At 42.1% G+C, this 17,960-nt stretch overlaps 1 protein-coding gene across 1 annotated transcript in view; it reads left to right on the top strand.

The window, feature by feature from the left end:
- The first annotated feature begins 1,799 nt into the window (after positions 1-1,799).
- The window catches only part of Brms1l (BRMS1 like transcriptional repressor), a 32,380-nt gene continuing 16,219 nt past the window's right edge, over positions 1,800-17,960 (top strand). The window contains exons 1-4 of the mRNA XM_034514584.2: positions 1,800-2,067; positions 6,667-6,757; positions 10,769-10,896; positions 11,668-11,747. Of these exons, the coding sequence (XP_034370475.1) occupies positions 1,926-2,067; positions 6,667-6,757; positions 10,769-10,896; positions 11,668-11,747 (441 nt within the window). The 5' untranslated portion in view covers positions 1,800-1,925. The remainder of the gene's footprint in view (positions 2,068-6,666; positions 6,758-10,768; positions 10,897-11,667; positions 11,748-17,960) is intronic.

The raw sequence follows: 17,960 nt of genomic DNA, 5'->3' as shown, positions 1-17,960 counted from the left end.
TGGAAGGTCTGATATTGTTAGGCTGAAATTCTCAGATCCTAACATGTTGCTGGTTGCAACATGGTAGCTGCCCACACCCAGTAACTTTGCTTTGCCTTGTATTTTCATACTTGATTAAAACAATCCTTGTTCTCAAGGAACTCATAGTCCTATAGGTTACCCACACTGGCTGTATATAGCCTGGTAAGAAAAGAACAAGAAAAAAGGACAGTAAAGAGCATAGCCATCGTCTGGTGGAACAGGAGAGCATCTGAAATGGGGGAGATGGTGGTGGTTGTGATGGTTTGAATGTGCTTGGCCCAGGGAGTGGTAAGATTAGGAGGTGTGGCCTTATTGGAGTAGGCGTGGCTGTGTTAGAGAAACTGTAATTGTGGGTTTTAAGACCTTCAGCCTAGGGCCGGGAGGTGGTGGCACACGCCTTTAATCCCAGCACTTGGGAGGCAGAGGCAGGCGGATTTCTGAGTTCGAGGCCAGCCTGGTCTATAGAGTGAGTTCCAGGACTACACAGAGAAACCCTGTCTCGAAAAACCAAAAAAAAAAAAAACCAAAAACCTTCCTGGAAGCTAGTCTTACAGCTTTTTCAGATGAAGATGCTGCCATGCTCCCACCTTGATGAATGGACAGAACCTCTGAACCTGTAAGAAAAGGAGCAAGCTGAGAAAGAAAAAATATTTAAAGGGGCACTGGGAAGTAGAATGGAGCCGAATCTTTCGTTCTAGGAGATAACAGATCCCACTCAACTAAATTAGGTGTGGTGGTACGTACACATCTTTAATCCCAGGAGACAGAGCCGTGTAGATCTCGGAGTTTAAGGGCAATCTCCAGAGCAAGTTACAGGACAGCTAAGCTTCATTCTGCTTCCTGGTGTCCCTTTAATACTAGAACCATATATTTTGTTGACAAAATGGACATAATACTGATTCCTACCTCAGGGCTATTAAACTAAAAATTCAACTCATCTAACCCATGCAGTGAACCTACCAACATAACCTGATAAAGAATGAAAGTGATCAGTTATAAGTTACGATTATGGTAGTTACAGCGTCGTCTGTGTAATCCTATTTTTGAAAAAAAAAAAAAAGACATCTTTTTAAAGTCAAACATTTATTTTTCATTAGAACCTGAAATTAAATCAACGGGCAGCTTCTTCCATTAAAAAAAGAAGTAAGAATGCAAGATTGAAATACTAAGATACAACTTCTTTCCACTCTGTATTTTTTGTTGTAAAAAATTTAAGAACAATTAAAATTTCTTTGTGAAAATTTAAAAAGTACAAATTATTTCTTACACATACAATTCAATTTAATAGTTTATTAGCCATAATAAAGGTAGTACTAACGTAGAAGAGACGATTCTGTAGCCCTCCAGACCCACAGAGTATTGAAAGACCCTTTCAGGCAAAGGACCTTTCCACATTTTTTTCACATTTTGAGTAGCTAGGCAGATCAGATAACCAATTGGCGGGAAAAGGATAAGTACAGACCAAATCCGCACAATCTGTTTCTGTTTAGTTTATAAACTGCGTTCCAGTATGTCAGCTTTTCTGCCTTGTGGGACTTGAAGTCCAAAGTGAGAAGTGATTCAGGCAGCTGAGCCTTAGAAACCCACAGCCCCTGAAGCGCTGAGGCCCAAGGACTACAATTCCCGACACACAGCGGAAGGCCGCGCCGTAATCACGGGCAGCCAATCGTTCTCTGGCAAGGCAAGCCACGCCTCCAGCTCCGGGACAGCTTTGGCCAATGGTAGAACTCGTAGCGCACAGCCTGCGGGTTAGGTTGTGAGGCTCGGGCCGGGGGTGGGGAGGAGTCGAGGGTTTCGGAGCGAGCTCCGCGGCCGGGTGGGTCGGGGCGTTCGGCGCGCCCTTCACTGAAGCGGCAGTGGCCGGGCTGGGAGAAGGGAGTGGGAAACGACGGCGTGGCTGGAAAATGCCGGTCCATTCCCGAGGGGATAAGAAGGAGACGAATCATCACGATGAGATGGAGGTGGACTACGCGGAGAACGAGGGGAGCAGTTCCGAAGACGAGGACACCGAGAGCTCGTCGGTCTCGGAGGATGGGGACAGCTCAGGTGCGCGACCCAGCTGGGCGGGGATGCCGGGTCCCTTGTGCCGGGCGCGCGACAGGCCGCGGTGCTCACGCCGGGCGGCGCGTCCTGCTGCGAGCGCGGGGCGGGGAGATGGGGAAGGGGCGGGGACTGGCTCGGCCTCTGGCTCCCGGAGATGCGGGGCGCCGCGGGCTCCAGCTCCGGCTCCCGGTGGGCTGGGTCCCCGCAGGCTTTAGGGACCGGAGGCGATTCTGTCCACCGTGGGGCCCGCCCTAGGGTCACCTGGCAGTACCCTGGGGCTACCGACTCGGGAGTGGAATGTCCAGCTGGCTGGTCTGGAAGACTGGAAATGTCCCTTAACTCATCACTGACCTCTTAACTAGTAGTCTCCGAAACCCTTGTCAGCGTATGTGAGGGCTGAGGATAGATAGATTTGCCTTGGCCCCTGGCGGGCTCGCAGCTCATTAATACTTTGCAGGTCAGCCTGTCACCAGTACTGTCATCAGGGGGACTGACTTGGGAACTCTCCGGTTCATAGTAGGTCCCAAAAGTTTTCAAGACGAAGAAGGGACCAGCCTGAGGGATGATTTCGAATCTTTGTCAGTTTTTAAACTGGACGATGTGGGCAGTGTTGACATTCCCAGAATCTTGGAGCTCTGATTATTTTGTAACTTTGGGCTGTTTCTGACCCCTTGTAAGTCTTTAATAATTGTCATTCTAAAACGAATGGAACTGATTTCCTGGATCTTTCTCTGTCTGACCATATGACAGACTGAGAATGGCTTCTTTGTCTAACTCTGGTTTTGGCCATGTAAAGGGAAGCATTGATAACAGATTAATGACAGTGTGGTATTACTCCACACCTTTTTAACAGGTTTGTTTGTCAGAGTATACTTCTTCATGGAAGAATGTAATGTCAATAAGTCAGCCATCCAAAAGTAAATATTTATGAGGAAGAGTTTTTTACTCAGCATGAGGTATAAATTTATAGTTATACTCTCTTATCTCCATTGAAGAACAGCATTTTGCTTACTCAACAGGACCGTTGAACACATGAATTCATGGTAGTTGTGACAGTGTGCACAAGACCTGGGCAGGCTCAATCTAGACAAAAATCCCAGTACGGAGAGGTGGGCATGAATTCCACCACTAACAGAGGACTATGAGCATCTGTTAGCAGGACCCCTGGTAGACACCCACATACCAAGGCAGGGAGGGAGAGGGGATGGATCTAGAGGAGTTGGGGGTGGGGAGTGAGTATGTTCAAATACATTGTATAACATTTTCAAAGAATTAATAAAAATATCTAAAAAACAAAACCTGCTGTAAATTACCACTTGATTAAGTGGCCAAATGAATGATTGAATGTCAATTATGCTGTTGGAGTTGGGAGCGGAGGAAAGACTCCGGGTCGTGGTGGTCAGCACATTCAGTGGGGGAAAGGCCCGTGGCCTTGTTTTGAAGAGTCTGGGTTGGGACAGCTAAGGTGGAAAGTTCATATAGGAGAAGGAATGTAGGAAAAAGTGCAAGGGCCAGAGTTCAAGGCTTGTAGAAGAATGAGGAAACCAGTTTGGTTGGGAGACCAAGAAGCTTGAAAAGGCAAAGAATCCTGTAGCTGTGAGAGAGTTGGAAGAAGGCAGAAGACTGGATGGCTGCAAGTTTAGGAGTGAGGTAAGAGGAGGCTCAGATACAGGGAGGGGTGTGGGCAGCGTCCACGCCAGTGGAACAATAAGATATGGAAGATGGAAGATAACGTACTTTGGGCACACTGCTGATCTGGATGCACACACTGTTTATGTAAGAAGGTCCACACTGACAGAAGAAAATGTAGCGTTAGAACCCGCCTGGGATGAGAAAAATAATTCATCTGCCTAGTCGGGGACATGGGTGAGACTTCAAAATTAGCCAATTTAACATGAAGTAGGGATTAAGAATCACATTTATACTCTGCCTACAGTTCTTAGATCTGAAAAGTGTTTTGTTGCTGTTGTTTTATTTTGTTGGTGGGATATAGGTATCCAGGGTCTTGCTGTGTAGCCCAGGAGCAAAGCATTTTTATAGTCAAGCATTCTTGGATTTTTGTTTTTAAGATTTTCTTTTTTTTTTTTTTTTTTTTTTTTTTCCTGAGACAGAGTTTCTCTGTGTAGCCCTGGCTGTCCTGGAATTCACTCTGTAGACCAGGCTGGCCTTGAACTCAGAAATCTGCCTGCCTCTACCTCCCAAGTGCTGGGATTAAAGGCGTGTGCCACCACGGCCCAGCAAGATTTTCTTTTTAATTATGTGTATATGTATATGTCTGTGTGTAGGTACGGGTATGTGAGTGAAGGTGCCCACGAAGTACAGAAGGGAGCCTTGGATGTTCTGGAGCTGGAGTTAACAAGTGGTTGTGGGCTACCTGGTGTGGGTGCAGGAACAGTGCATGCTCAGAAGCCCTGAGCTATCTGTCCAGCCTGTGTTCTTGGGTTTTAATGGGAGCCAGATTCTCATCAAATTGCATGTGTTGGGATTCTCCCCTTCTAGTAGTTATGTTGTTGTGGTTTTTAACATGTTAAAAAAAACCCTCAGCATAGAAAATAATACCATAATTTACAAAGATCATAATAGTAATTTGAACTAAAAGTGAGTTTTTAAGATGCAAGTAAATCATTTAAGTGCATTTCACCGTTCTACAATTATTTTTATTCTACTGCATCTTGCATATCTCATGATTTTTTTTCCTCAAACCTTGATATTGAACAGATTCTTTGGGCACAGAAACTTAATACAGATTTTAGAAGATAAAAACATTTGAAGAACCCAGTGTTGTGTGTGTGCGCATGAGTGTGTGTCATGTCCCTGTGATGTCCCTCCCACTCCCTGTCAAACCCTGGGCCATAAACAGCTTGGGCATGTGTTCTAGCCCTGGGTTATAGCTCCAGTTGAGGGACTGTGTTTTAAAGAGCTACAGAGTAAGTTATTAAGGCATAAATATTTTAAGTTTGTTTTAGAAAATTATCATTATTTACTTCCTTGCTATATGAAAATAACTGCATGCTGTAACTCTCTTGGTTTGACTGTTTTTCCCTTCTTTCTCAAGACTGTTTCTGTAACCATGGCCATCTTTGTTGGCCTTGATCTCTAGGCCAGGATGGCCTTGAACTTGAGATCCACCTGCCTCTGCTGGGATTAAAGGCCTGTGCTACTGCCGCCGCCACCACCACCACCACCACCACCACCACCACCACCTGGCTATAGTTTGACCTTTATTTAATGGAGATTAAGATGCAGCTCAATTTGTTACTCTGTTATTTTGTTGTGTTGCATATATGTGATATAAAAACAGAAGATATGAAAATAGGACAGACCTGGTAATTGATAGTTGCTGTCTTTGAGAGCTCGCTTATCTTACTCTTCATTTGCTCTTCCTCATGGCAGTAATCTGGAGAGGGAATAACAGAAGGGTGAGTGGCAGCCCCACATTCTGCAAGATAAACATAAGGACTGGTCTGCTTTGTGTTCTTGAGACAAGGTTTCACAGTGTAGCCTTGGCTGGCCTGGAACCGTCTATGTAGACAAACCTGGCCTCCAACTCAGATCTGTCTGTCTCTCAAGTGCTGCAACTAAAGGCATGTACCACCATGCTGCCTAGCTATTAGTTGCTTTTTTTATGTGATGGGTTAATTAGCCATGTGGCCCCTCCTCATCCATCTTCTGGGGTTTTTCTGGTTTTTTTTTTTTTTTTTTTTTTTTTTTAAGATTTAAAAGATTTAAAAGGCCAGAAGGTGGCAACTGGCACTGGAGTGAGAGGTAGCTGTGAACCATGGCATGGATTCTAGAACTGAATCCAGGTCCTCTACAAGAACAGCATTCCTTCTTAACTTTCGAGATAGCTTTTCAGCTCCTTAGTTTTCTTTTCTTCAGCCCAGGCTAGGTTTGAACCTTCATCATTTTTCCTGCCTCAAATTCTCTCGTGCTGGAATTACAGTCATTTACCACCACAGGTGCCGTGTTCAAATTGTGAAGAGAGAATTCCAAGTGTGTTTTTTGAATAATATTGACGTTTTATGAACATAGTCATTTTTGGTGCTAAGTCCTCAAGAATTAATGTAAAATCAAAAATGAGTTAATTACTTTATTGACTTTATTACCATTCATAGCTTTGAAGAAGACTGAAAAATGGATACACTAAACGCTCTAGAGACTGTGGGAGTTTTAACTAATCTGACATTACATTAATTCTATAGTGGTAATTATTTTGGATAAAGACTGTTTATTTTCCTTTAAGGTTTAATAAAGACCTTGAATGTCCAGTTTCATATTACAACATTTTTATCTGTTTGGACTAACTTCAGATTTATTTGAAACAGTTTGATTTATTTGGTTTTTTTTTTGTTTTTATTTTATTTTCTTTTTGCACTTTTTTTTTGTTTTTTTTGAGACAGGGTTGTTTTTATTTTTTGAGACAGGGTCTCATGTATCTCAGGCTGACCTCAAACATGCTATGTGGCATATAGTTATGGCTAGCCTTAAACTTGTAATCCTCCTGCCTGTGCCTCCCAAGCGTGGGGATCCCAAGTGTGTGCTTCCAGACCTGTCCTGAAGTTTTATCTTTGATATTTTTCTTTTTGTTTTTTGTATTAACAGAAATGGACGATGAAGATTGTGAGAGGAGACGGATGGAGTGTTTAGATGAGATGTCTAACCTTGAGAAGCAGTTTACAGATCTCAAGGATCAGTAAGTACTAACTTCAGAAGGTCCTTGTCACTGAATCTCAGTGGCATCAGTTTTACCAGCACAAGAGCAAGTACATTGTTTCTGCTGTGTTCCCTTTTGTGTTTTATGGGAACAGGCTGATCTGGTCTGACGGAGGCTTCAGTTATTGTTTACCCCCAGAGACCTCATTAGCTCAACGGGGTTTTGAGGCAAGTGAGTTTTGGGGGGATGGCGTAGATGACTTGCAAGTGGATGCTAGTTATTCAAGTGTTTCTGTTGCTGCACACTTGCTTCTGTCTGCATTGTTCATTCCCCTGTTACGTAATTGGCTGACGATTTTCCCCTGTGGTACTGGAGATGGAGCCTAGGCATTGTACACGAGAAGGAAGTGCTGTGCCACTGAGCAGTGTCCCCAGATACCTCTCTGTACTTTTTATTTTGTGACAGGGTCTTGCTAAGTTGCCCAGGCTGGCTGGCCTTGAACTCACCTTGTAGCTCAGGCACCTTGACCTTGTGATCCTTCTACCCTAGCCTCCAGTGTATCTGGGTTTATAGCTCTCTGCCACTAGGTCCAGCTGAGATACTGTTTTGTTGTTGTTTTGTTTTTTTTTAAATTTTGAGAATAAAATAAAAGAATTATTCTCCATTTTCCTATCTGGTAATTTGATTTTATGTCTTAACATTGGACAGTGTATTTATCTCTTTCATGTGTGTTTCTTAATTTACTCCTTGTAACAGCTCTGTAAGGTTGGTAAGTATTCTTCCATTTTACTTGTGAAGAAACTGATGCTCAGAGTCCCATATTTTATTAAAAAGTGGTGAATAGAGTCAGGCCTTTTGCTGCAGTGTTACATCTGCATTCCACTAAAGCCATTTTTCTCTGGAGGGTTTGTTAGGGTGTGGAAGGGCAGGCTCTCAATCAGCTTCTCCTTTGGAATACATTTTTAAAAGCTGTTCTGTGTGTTTGTGAGTGTGAGTGAGTGAGCGTGTGTGTTTTACATGCATGTATATTTCTGTATCACATACATGTAGAGGCCAAAAGAGGGCATTGGATTCCCTGGGACTGGAATTACACGTATTGTGAGCTGCCATGTGAGTGCTGGGAACCAAACTCAGGACCTCTGAAAGATCAGAGTCACCCATCATGAGCTGTTTTAAAGTCAGAATGAGCAAGGCATCCTTTGAACATAGCATGGTGTACGTATAAAAGTCCACAACACAAATGTATGAGGACATCCTAATGAACCTATTGCTTTGTACACTAAAATGTTTAGTAAAGCACTAAATATAGGGACTGGGGATATAATATAGTCAGTAAAGTGCTTGTCATGCAAGCACAAGGATCCCAATTAGAATTCCCAGTACTCACTAAAAAAGCCATGGTTAGTAGAACACTCCTGTAATCCAGTGCTGGGATATAGAGACAGGATGATTCCTAGAGCTTGCCAGCCAGGCAGTCTAGCCAATCTGTTCTGTTCTGGAAGATATCTGTACCCTCCCTGAACACCTACGCTCCCGAGTCATCCCCTTCCCCACATCCTGCCTTTTTGTGTATATAACCAACCCCTGTGTGAAAAAGTAAAAATTGTGATTTGATCAGCCCCTAGACAGATCACCATTCTTTGCGTTTGCCTGTCTCCCATCTTTTCTTTCAGGTGACCTCCCCGGACCCATGTTTAATGCCCTGCTGGCCAGGACATATATGTACATTGTCTTAGTTAGGGTTTTACTTCTGTAAACAGACACCATGACCAAGGCAAGTCTTATAAGGACAACATTTAATTGGGGCTGCCTTACAGGTTCAGGGTTCAGTCCATTATCATCAAGGAGGGAACATGGCAGCATCCAGGCAGGCATGTACAGGAGGAGCTGAGAGTTCTGCATCTTCATCTGAAGGCCGCTAGCAGAATACTGACTTGCAGGCAACTAGGATGAGGGTCTTAAAGCCACAGTGACACACCTCCTCCAACAGGCCACCCTGAGCATCCCATTCACACGTATGTACATATGTATGTTGCCTATGATAAATGCAATGAATGGAATAAAAGGAGTTTGCAAAATACTAAGTTGTCAATCTGCTTTGAATTTTTTTTTTTAGAACAGACATAAAATACCAACAAAACCAGAATCGTTCTTCTGACTTATAACATATATAAACAGTTTATGTAAAGAGTTTCTTCCTAAAAACAAATAGTAGGTTTTCCTGTTAAAGAATACCCTATACCTGTACTATAGTATTCTTTAAAACACAAAGCAAAACCCCCAGTGTTTCACATGCTCAGTATTTTTGATAGTCCAACAATTACATCAACTGATAAGAGGGTCTTTTTCCTCCTGGGATTGCTGATGACCTCATGTCGTGTACATTCTAGGTAAGTGTTACAAGGCTGAGCTGCATTCCCAGCTCCAAAGTAAGGAGCCCTCTGACCCACATTTGTGTTTGTGTTCTGTGGTGTGCAGTGCCTGTGATGGCCGGTTGAGGGCATCGGATCCACTTAGACTGGTGTTAGGGAAGGTTTTTAGCTACTATGTAGGCGCTGGGACTTGAATCTGGGTCCTCTGGTATTTGTTTATTTGTGTGTGTGCACATGTGTGAACGTATGTATATGTGGCTGCACTTGTGCCGTGGTGTCTATCAGGAAAAGTGGCAGGAGTCAGTTCTGTCTCTCTTGGTTCTGGGGATCAAACACACGTCATCAGTTTGGTAGCCAATGCCTTTACCCACTGAGCTGTCTTACTGGCCCTGAGGTGTAGCCCAGGCTGCTCTCCAACTTGTGATCTCCCTGCCTCTGTCTTTTCAGTGTATCTTACCAGAAGGTGCCATCACAACTGGTGGCCTTCTCCTCTTCCTCCTCCTTTTCTTCTTTCTCCTCTTCTTTTTTGTTGAAGTTTGATTACATGGTGGTCCAGTCTGTGAGGAGCTTATATGGCCCAAGCTGGCCTCAAACTTAGTCTTTCTCTGCCTCTGTTAGTCAAATCCAGGATTACAGCAGGTTGTGTGTTGCTATGCCTAGCTTGCCTTTTCATTTCTCCTTCACTAACACTGTGTTCATTTCTAGTAGAGTTGTGAATACCAGGTTATGAGATCTCTAATCATTTCCCCCCATCATCAGTGTGGTTTTTTTTTTTGTTTTGTTTTGTTTTGTTTTTTGTTTTTTTGAGACAGGGTTTCTCTATGTAGCCCTGGCTGTCCTGGAACTCACTCTGTAGACCAGGCTGGCCTCGAACTCCGCCTCTCTCTGCCTCCCAAATGCTGGAATTAAAGGCATGCGCCACCACTCCCTGGCCGCGTTTTTACTTTTGTAAACACTAAGAAGATCCATGCATAGTTACTCTCGCTTGTAGCGCTCAGGAGGTTGAGGCAGGACCTTTGTGAGTAGGAGACTAACCTGGGCTACATAGTGAGTTTTAGACTAGATTGGGTAAACATAGTGAGACCTGTCTCAAAATACCAAAAACAACAAGTAAAAATTAAACAGGTTAAATATGGTACTGTGCCTTTTCAGGTAAGATGGAGACAGCCCAAACACTAGAAGAGATTTCCCTGTTTCTTTTAAGCTAGTATTTAACTTTCTCTTTTACAGTTGATTTATTATTGTTTATTTAAAACAAAAGTTGGGAGTGCCAAAGTAGTGATTTCAAGTTTTTTTTCTTTCACTTTAAGGTTTTTGAGATGGTTCTTGCTGTGTCACCCAGTCCAGTCTGTCTTCTTACCTCTCTCGATTCCCCACCCAAGTAGCTTTAGACAACAGACAGAGGCACTGGGCCTGAATTTTAATTGCATTTTTTTTGTTGTGACTAAGAGTGACACTGGTTAACAAACAAACAAACAAACCAATAAACCAAACCTGGACTGGTATCTGTTTAATATTATGATGTATATAAGTAAGTTTTCTGATTGCAGTCAAGGCAAGAATGCATCTGCCAGCTTATTGAAACGTGAGCTCTGTTAGGAAACAGTAACACATGTTGCTTGTTTGCTTGTCTTGGTTGCAAAGCTTTAATTAATGTCATCATTTTTGCTTTGTTAAGACTTTATAAAGAGCGGTTGAGTCAGGTGGATGCAAAACTCCAAGAAGTCATAGCTGGAAAAGCAGCAGAGTATTTGGAACCACTGGCAACCTTACAAGAAAACATGCAGATTCGCACAAAGGTAGCAGGTAGGCATGTCTGACATTTTGTGACACTTTGATTTTGTGGCATTATATGGCTGAATATGTTGGAGATGGCGTAGGTCCAGGTAGCTGCCATCTGCCTTGACATAACAGACAACTGCTTACATCCCTAGGCCACCTGTGGCTTGGCATTGAGTCTACACATCTAGGGTTAACTGCGCTCCAAGTCTGCAGGGCACATGCACATGGTCATGCTGCCTACTATGTGTTACTTTGTTCCCTGTAAGAATAACACATGGGCATCTGCCTGGTGGGAGCACTGTCAATGTGATCTACCTTGTTCTAACTGTGAGTTTACACAGTTAGTCGTCTTTGCAAAGCTTTGGACTCTGAAGAGAATAGTTTGGGTGCAGTGGTTTTGACTGAGTAAACTATCCATTTCTTGCTTTAATTATGTGTGAATGATGAAACCAAGAGTTATTGTGTGTCTCCCTTTCTGTTAGGAGAAATCTGAGAAAAGGATTGTGCTTTTTATTTTGATCATTCTCTAGTGAGCATTTAGGAGTACTCTTGGGAGTATAAGGTAGAACAAAAAATAGCCATGTGGTTTCTTCTTAGCTCATGAACTCTTAGTTTTTTTTTCTTCTTTAATACGTGTTTTGATTTTCTTTTTTTTTCTTTTTTTAGGATAAAGTTAGAATTATTTGTGACTTTATTATTGAGCCATCTTATAAACTATGGTAGAGGCAGACTGTAGGGAAGTTGGATGACTGACTATTGCCAACAGAACCATAGAATCATTGTGCTTGGTTTCAGGAATCTATAGAGAACTCTGCTTAGAGTCCGTGAAGAACAAGTATGAATGTGAAATCCAGGCTTCTCGCCAGCATTGTGAGGTAGGTCATTCTGTTTAACATCAAGGTAATTGCATCTCTTCAACTCTTTTCTGAATGTAATAGTAGCTTAAAAAGTAAATAAATAAGCAAAACAAAATTCAGCAGTGCTTCAGCCCATCACTTGGATGGATTTTAAAAAGTGTAGTTCTACTGCAGGCTGTGCTGGAAACAGGACTCAGGAGCACAAGAATGTGTGGTAATTTCAGAAGATTTGCAACTGTTACTTTTTAAAGGTTTATTCACATTTATGGTGCTAGGAACTGATCTTAGAGGCCTGTGTATAATTGGCAACAGGCAAGTGCAGTTCCACTGAGCTGCAGCCATAGTCTGTGACTCTTACCTTAGAGAGCTAGAATAGTGATCGTGCCATCAGACAACTGAGATTATAGTGTATTCATACAACATAGAACTTTAGGCTAAAGATGTATACGGCATGGTGCAGAACAAAAAGTAGCCATGTGGTTTGTTCTTCTTAACTCATGAACTCTTAATTTTTTAGCTAGAATATTGGGCTATAGCATTAAGCTCTGATGGGACTGGTTTCTGCATTTTAAGGCAGTATTTTCTATGTGAAGGAAATGTAAGTATGTTTACTTTATGTTGTGTTTATCTTGAATAGTGTTTAAGAACATCATACTAATTTTGCAAATAACGTGTTGTAAGACTTAAATATCTTAAAAGGCCGAGACAGGGCTAAGTAAGGGAACAAGTTCTAGAATGACCCCTAATTTTAATTAAAAATATTTTATTATTTTATGTGTGTGTGTGTTTTGCCTGAATGTATACATGTATGTATGTCTGTGTACCTATGTGTGCCTGGTACCCTCAGAAGCCGAAAGAGAGCATTGGATCCTCTAGAACTGGTGTTATAGATGGTTGTGTGTTGTGGTAAATATTTAAATCAGCCGCCAGTCAAGCAGATTGTCTAAGCTGTGGCAGCTCTGCCTCACTCAGCCACCATGTTCTGTGGCCAGAAGCCACATGCACACTGCAGCTAGAAACGGCCAGCAAGAGACACCAGCCCTGCCACCCATGAGACACCAGTGTGGGAGATGGCTCTGCCAGTCTTCCACGCTGTCTCTTCAAGGCTGGGCATTGCCCAGACCATCTTGCCATCTCTAATGCTTAGATTATCCAAAGGCTTATATATTTTGTCTAGGCCAGCAGGACAATCAAGTGGGACCCTTAGACCCTGTGGAGAGGACTGAGATGCACGAGAAAATAAAAAGGCACAGCAAGTCAAGAAGTCTGATCAAGCTGGCAAAGATTTTATTGTTCACACAGGTTATAGACTCTGAAAACAGGATATGGGGAGGGGCAGGAAAGGAAAGAGGGCTTTGCAGGAGGAGGAAGCTAGCTGCAGCTGTGGAACTAAGTTATTCTCACAAAGCCTTGCCGTTACCAGGGGTTCTAAAAACATCTATCTAGCAGGATGTTGGCTAAATCTAGAGATCCAGGAAGGGTTACTAAGGTGGGTTGTTATGAGGCCTTGTTTGAAGTGAATCATGGAAGGTAAGCAGAAAGAATAGTAGATAGGAGAGCCAAGGGTGAGTGTTTGCCAAGAGTAAGGCCTTGCCATGGCTTCCCACAATATTTAGTAATGATCAATAACAAGATGCCCTTACAATCAGAAGTGTAACCAAATACCCAACCTAGATTTTTTTTTTAAAGATTAATCAAAGAGCTTATATGTTTGGTAATGCTCAATAACAATATACCCATACAATTACCTAACCTAAATATAAGTTGTTACCCGAGACTGCTCTCCATACCTACATGGCTCTTCCTCCTACATCTCTTCCCTCTCTAGCTCCTCCTCTTCCTTTTCCTCTTCCTCTCCTTACTCCTCCCACCTTAGCTCCTCCTACAGTTGTGAGCTATTGTGTGGGTACTGGGGATCTAACCTGGGTCTTTTGCAAGACTAGCATGTGCTTTTAACCAAACCAGCCTCAAACCCTCTGTATTCTAATAGTCTATATCTGATAGGTGTAAAAGCCATGGATCCTATTGCTTTTTTTTTTGAGACAAGATCTCAATATATAGCCATACCTAGTCTTGAACTTGATATGTAAACTGACTAGGAACTCTCTGAGATTTCTGCTTTTGTGTCTGTAGTGTTGGGATTAGAGGTGCATGCCATCACACCCAGACTACTGTTGCTCCCCCACCCCACTCCTCCTTGAGTCAGGGCTTTTTATGTATTGCAGGCCGGCCTTGAACTCTCCATCCTTCTGCCTCTGTTCTGCTAGAACAGGTGTGCCACCATGCCTAGCACATTGCTAATATTTTGTTTATTTTATTTAGATGTTTCATTCTTTTTTTATAAGTGAAATTTGTTTTCAGATTTTAGGACTGTCTTTGATTTGATCTCAGAATGTTTAAGACAAATTAGGAATAATTGATATTTCCAGTACTGTAGAAATATATATTTAAGACTTGAGCTGTCAGCTTTACGAGTGTCAGTTATGTTTGAGTTTATGATTTAAAAATATTTATTTACTTTTATTTTATTTATGTGGGTGTCTGCATGCTATGCACCAAGTATGTGCAGTGCTTGAGGAGGCCACAGGAGGGCATTCGGTTCTCTTGAACTGGAGTTACAGATGGTGGTTAGTGCCACCTACATGTTGGTGCTGGGTGGGGGCACTGTGTTTTCTTTAAGTACTTCCTCAGGCTTTCCTTGACTCATGACCTTTTGTTTTTGTGATGCTGCAGACTGAATCAAGGGCCTTGCTTGCCAATATTTAAGAGCAAGGTTTTGTAAATTTAGAAGAAAGGTTACTGCTGCTGTATTTTTTTATTAAATCAAACTCTGCTGGGGAGTGTACAATTTTGATAAGTCCCATTATTGGTGATGTCACTTGAATCACTTGAATGGAACTGTAGCTTTTGCTAAGTAAACTTATTTTCTCCTGTCCTGGTAGATTTAAAGTTTGAGGAAAATTACTTTGAAACTCTACAAGCCTCTTGGTTTTTTTTTCGTTCGTTTGTTTGTTTTGTTTTTTTTTTTTTTTTTTTTTTTCTGAGACAGGGTTTCTCTGTAAGTCCTGGCTGCCCTGGAACTCACTCTGTAGATCAGGCTGGCCTCAAACTCAGAAATCCGCCTGCCTCTGTCTCCCAAGTGCTAGGACTAAAGGTGTGCACCACCACTGTCCGGCAAGCCTCTTGTTTCTTATAACAACTTTCCATTTATTAGTTTGTATTAATATGAAGTCATTGCTTCAAAGTCATAGAAATCTGCCTGTCTCTGCCTCCCAAGTGCTACCATGCCTGGCTAGTTTTTATTTTTTTTTTGATCTACTACTTCCTGAGGGAAATGTGTTAAAATTTTTTATACATGTTTTAATGGATTAGTTAATCCTTGTTTTTCTTTCATTTCCTTTTCTTTTCTCCCTTCCCCTTCCTTCTCTTCTTCTTCATTTTCTTCTTAAAAACATTCTTTGTACTAGTCTCTTTAAAATAGCAGTTCATGGCTTGAGTGATTTTGCCTTACCTCCCAGCTATCTGGGGCTACAAGCGTGAGCCCCCAAACCCAACTGGGAACTCTCTTCTCAACAAAATTTGTGAATGGTGTGTGCCATGTTTCCTGACAGGTCTGTGGTGTCTGATCCTCTTGTGTGACTGCAACTGTATGCCAGCAGCAGCCTTCTGCTATGCTGTCCCTGGCTTCGGGTAACCTCTGTTCTCTTCTCCACTTCAGCACATTAGGTTGGCTTACATAGCCCTCATGTAAGCGCTTCAGATTATCTTTCTACTGTGTCTGACTTATTTGCATATGTCCCCCAGGCCATCCATGTTATCACAAATGACAGGACTTCTTTTTTTAAGGCTGAAAAGTATTTCATTCATGTTTACATCATATTTAATTATCCTTGCAGTTGCCTAGGAATATTGAGATTGTACAATCACAACAATATTAGCTATTGTGAATATAGTGCTACAACAGTCTGCAGGGGAATATGTGCAAATACTCCTTGCACATAGTAAACAAAAACATTTTAGTTTTTGAGAATAACCTAAAATTGGAATTACCATGGTCTATGGTGTTTCTGTTTTCTGTCTTGCTTGGTAAGTATTTTACCACAGAGTTATATTTGTAGCCTGTGGGGTTTTTGATGGATTGTTTTTGTCTTACTGTGTATTGTAAGATGGTTTTGAACTTGTGATCTCCCACCTTTGCTTTCTGAGTGCTGGGCTGCTCTGCCTTCCCTCCTAAAAATAAAACAATTTTTAATTTTATAATTGAAAAAGTCTATACCTTTATGCAGTATATCATGATATTCTGATAATATGTATTGTGGGGTAATTGAAAAACCAAGTTAACTTATCTGTCTTAGTTCCTTTTCTGTTGCTGTGACAAGTTAGCATGACCAAGGCAGCTTATAAAAGAAAACACTTAATTGGGCTTCTATTCTTCAGAGGGTTAAGAGTCCATGATGGCGGCAGGAACAACTGAGAACTCACTTGATCCGTAAGTAGGAGGTAGAAAGAAAACACATGAGGAATGGTACCAGTCCTTTGAAACCTCAAAGTCTGTCCCCAGAGATGCACCTCCTTCAATGAGACCACACCCCCTAATTCTTCCCAAGCAGTTCCACCAACTGGGTACAAAGTATTCAAGCCTATGAGTCTTGGAGTAGGGAAGCATTCTTACCCTAATCACTGCAGTATTGAAGAGCTGTTCTTATAACAACCTCCAAGTGCACAGTGTACCAGTACCAGTACCAGTACCAGTACCAGTACCAGTACCAGTACCAGTACCAGTAGCCACCACTGCTCTGTAGTAGATGCAGAACCTATTTCTCTTGTCTAAGCTTTGTGCCTTTTAGTCAACAAGTCCCATTCCTTTCCTATCCCCAGTGCCTAGTGACTCCCAGTCTACCCTCTGTTGCTCTGAGTTCCAGTTATTACTACCTTTTTTCATTTGAATCTATACGTAAGAAAGATCCTACAGTGCTTGTATTTCTCTACCTGGTTTGTTTTATTTAGAATACGGTTCATCCATGTCACAGATAACAGGATTTCCTTCTTTGTAGACGCTAACTTATACCCCATTGTTTTTCTGTGTATATTTAGTATGCATCACATTTTCTTTATTCATTCACCCATGGTGGTGCATTAGGTTGGGCATTGTGAATGATGCTGCAGTGACTGATTGTGGGCTACATTCACCTCTTTGACATACCCCATCACTTTCCGTTTTGGCTTTTGAGATAGTTCTCACTGTGTAGCCAGAGATGTCTTTGGACTCTTGTTTCCCAGTCTGCACCTTCCAGGTGTTCTTGTGTACTCACCACCACACCTTGCTTCTGTTGTCATCCTTGGCTATAGTCAGTGGGTTTCAGACATCCATCTTCCCTTCACCCTCTTCCTTCTCCCCTCTCCCTGTCTTTTCTCCCTTACTCTTGATTTCCCTCAAAACACGGTCTCACTATGTAACCTTGGCTAGCCTGGAACTTATTCACTTCCAACTCACAGAGATCTTCCTGCCTTCACCTCCCAAGTGCTGAGTGACAAGAACGTGCCACTATGCACAGCTACTAATGAGATTGAAGGACTTCTAATATCTCCTTGTTTTTCTGTAAGTTTCTACTTAGTCATATCATCTATGATATTTTTATATTTAATGTATAATCAACTACTATAAAAATTGTAAAAAATCTGAAAATGATAAAGTTCTAGGACATTTTAGAAGATGAAATAAAAAATGAAAGTGAACTTAGTTTTTAAAAAGACTTATTTATTTTTGTGTGTATGTATGGGTGCTTTTCCTGTGTGTATATATATGTGCCATGTGTGTGCAGTGCATGTGGAGATGAGAAGTTGGCATCGGATTCCTTGGAACTGGAGTTAACATGGTTGCGAGTTGCTGTGGGTGCTGGAACCAAACCCATGTCCCCTCCAAGAGCTGTGAGTGCTCCTAGCCTGTCAGCCACCTCCAGCCTAGTAACTTACACTTTGAATATGATACAGTATTTCATGTTTCTGTTGTCATGTCAGTCCTTACTATAACATTATGGGGTAGGGATTACTTTGAGCATGTGAAGCGCAGAGGCCAGTCGGCTGCTCAGCCACACAGCTGCTGACCCGCGGAGCAGAACTGGAAGTCGTTGCTCTTTCCCTTCATGCACCTCGTCATTTATTCTGAATCTTATTGGTCGGGATTTTTGTCTGCTTATTTTGTAGTTCTTTTATATGAGTTATATAATTTAA

The sequence above is a fragment of the Arvicanthis niloticus genome, chromosome 11 (assembly GCF_011762505.2).
Source record: "Arvicanthis niloticus isolate mArvNil1 chromosome 11, mArvNil1.pat.X, whole genome shotgun sequence".
NCBI classification, from domain to species: Eukaryota; Metazoa; Chordata; class Mammalia; order Rodentia; family Muridae; genus Arvicanthis; species Arvicanthis niloticus.
This window is presented reverse-complemented; position numbering and strand designations above follow the sequence as displayed.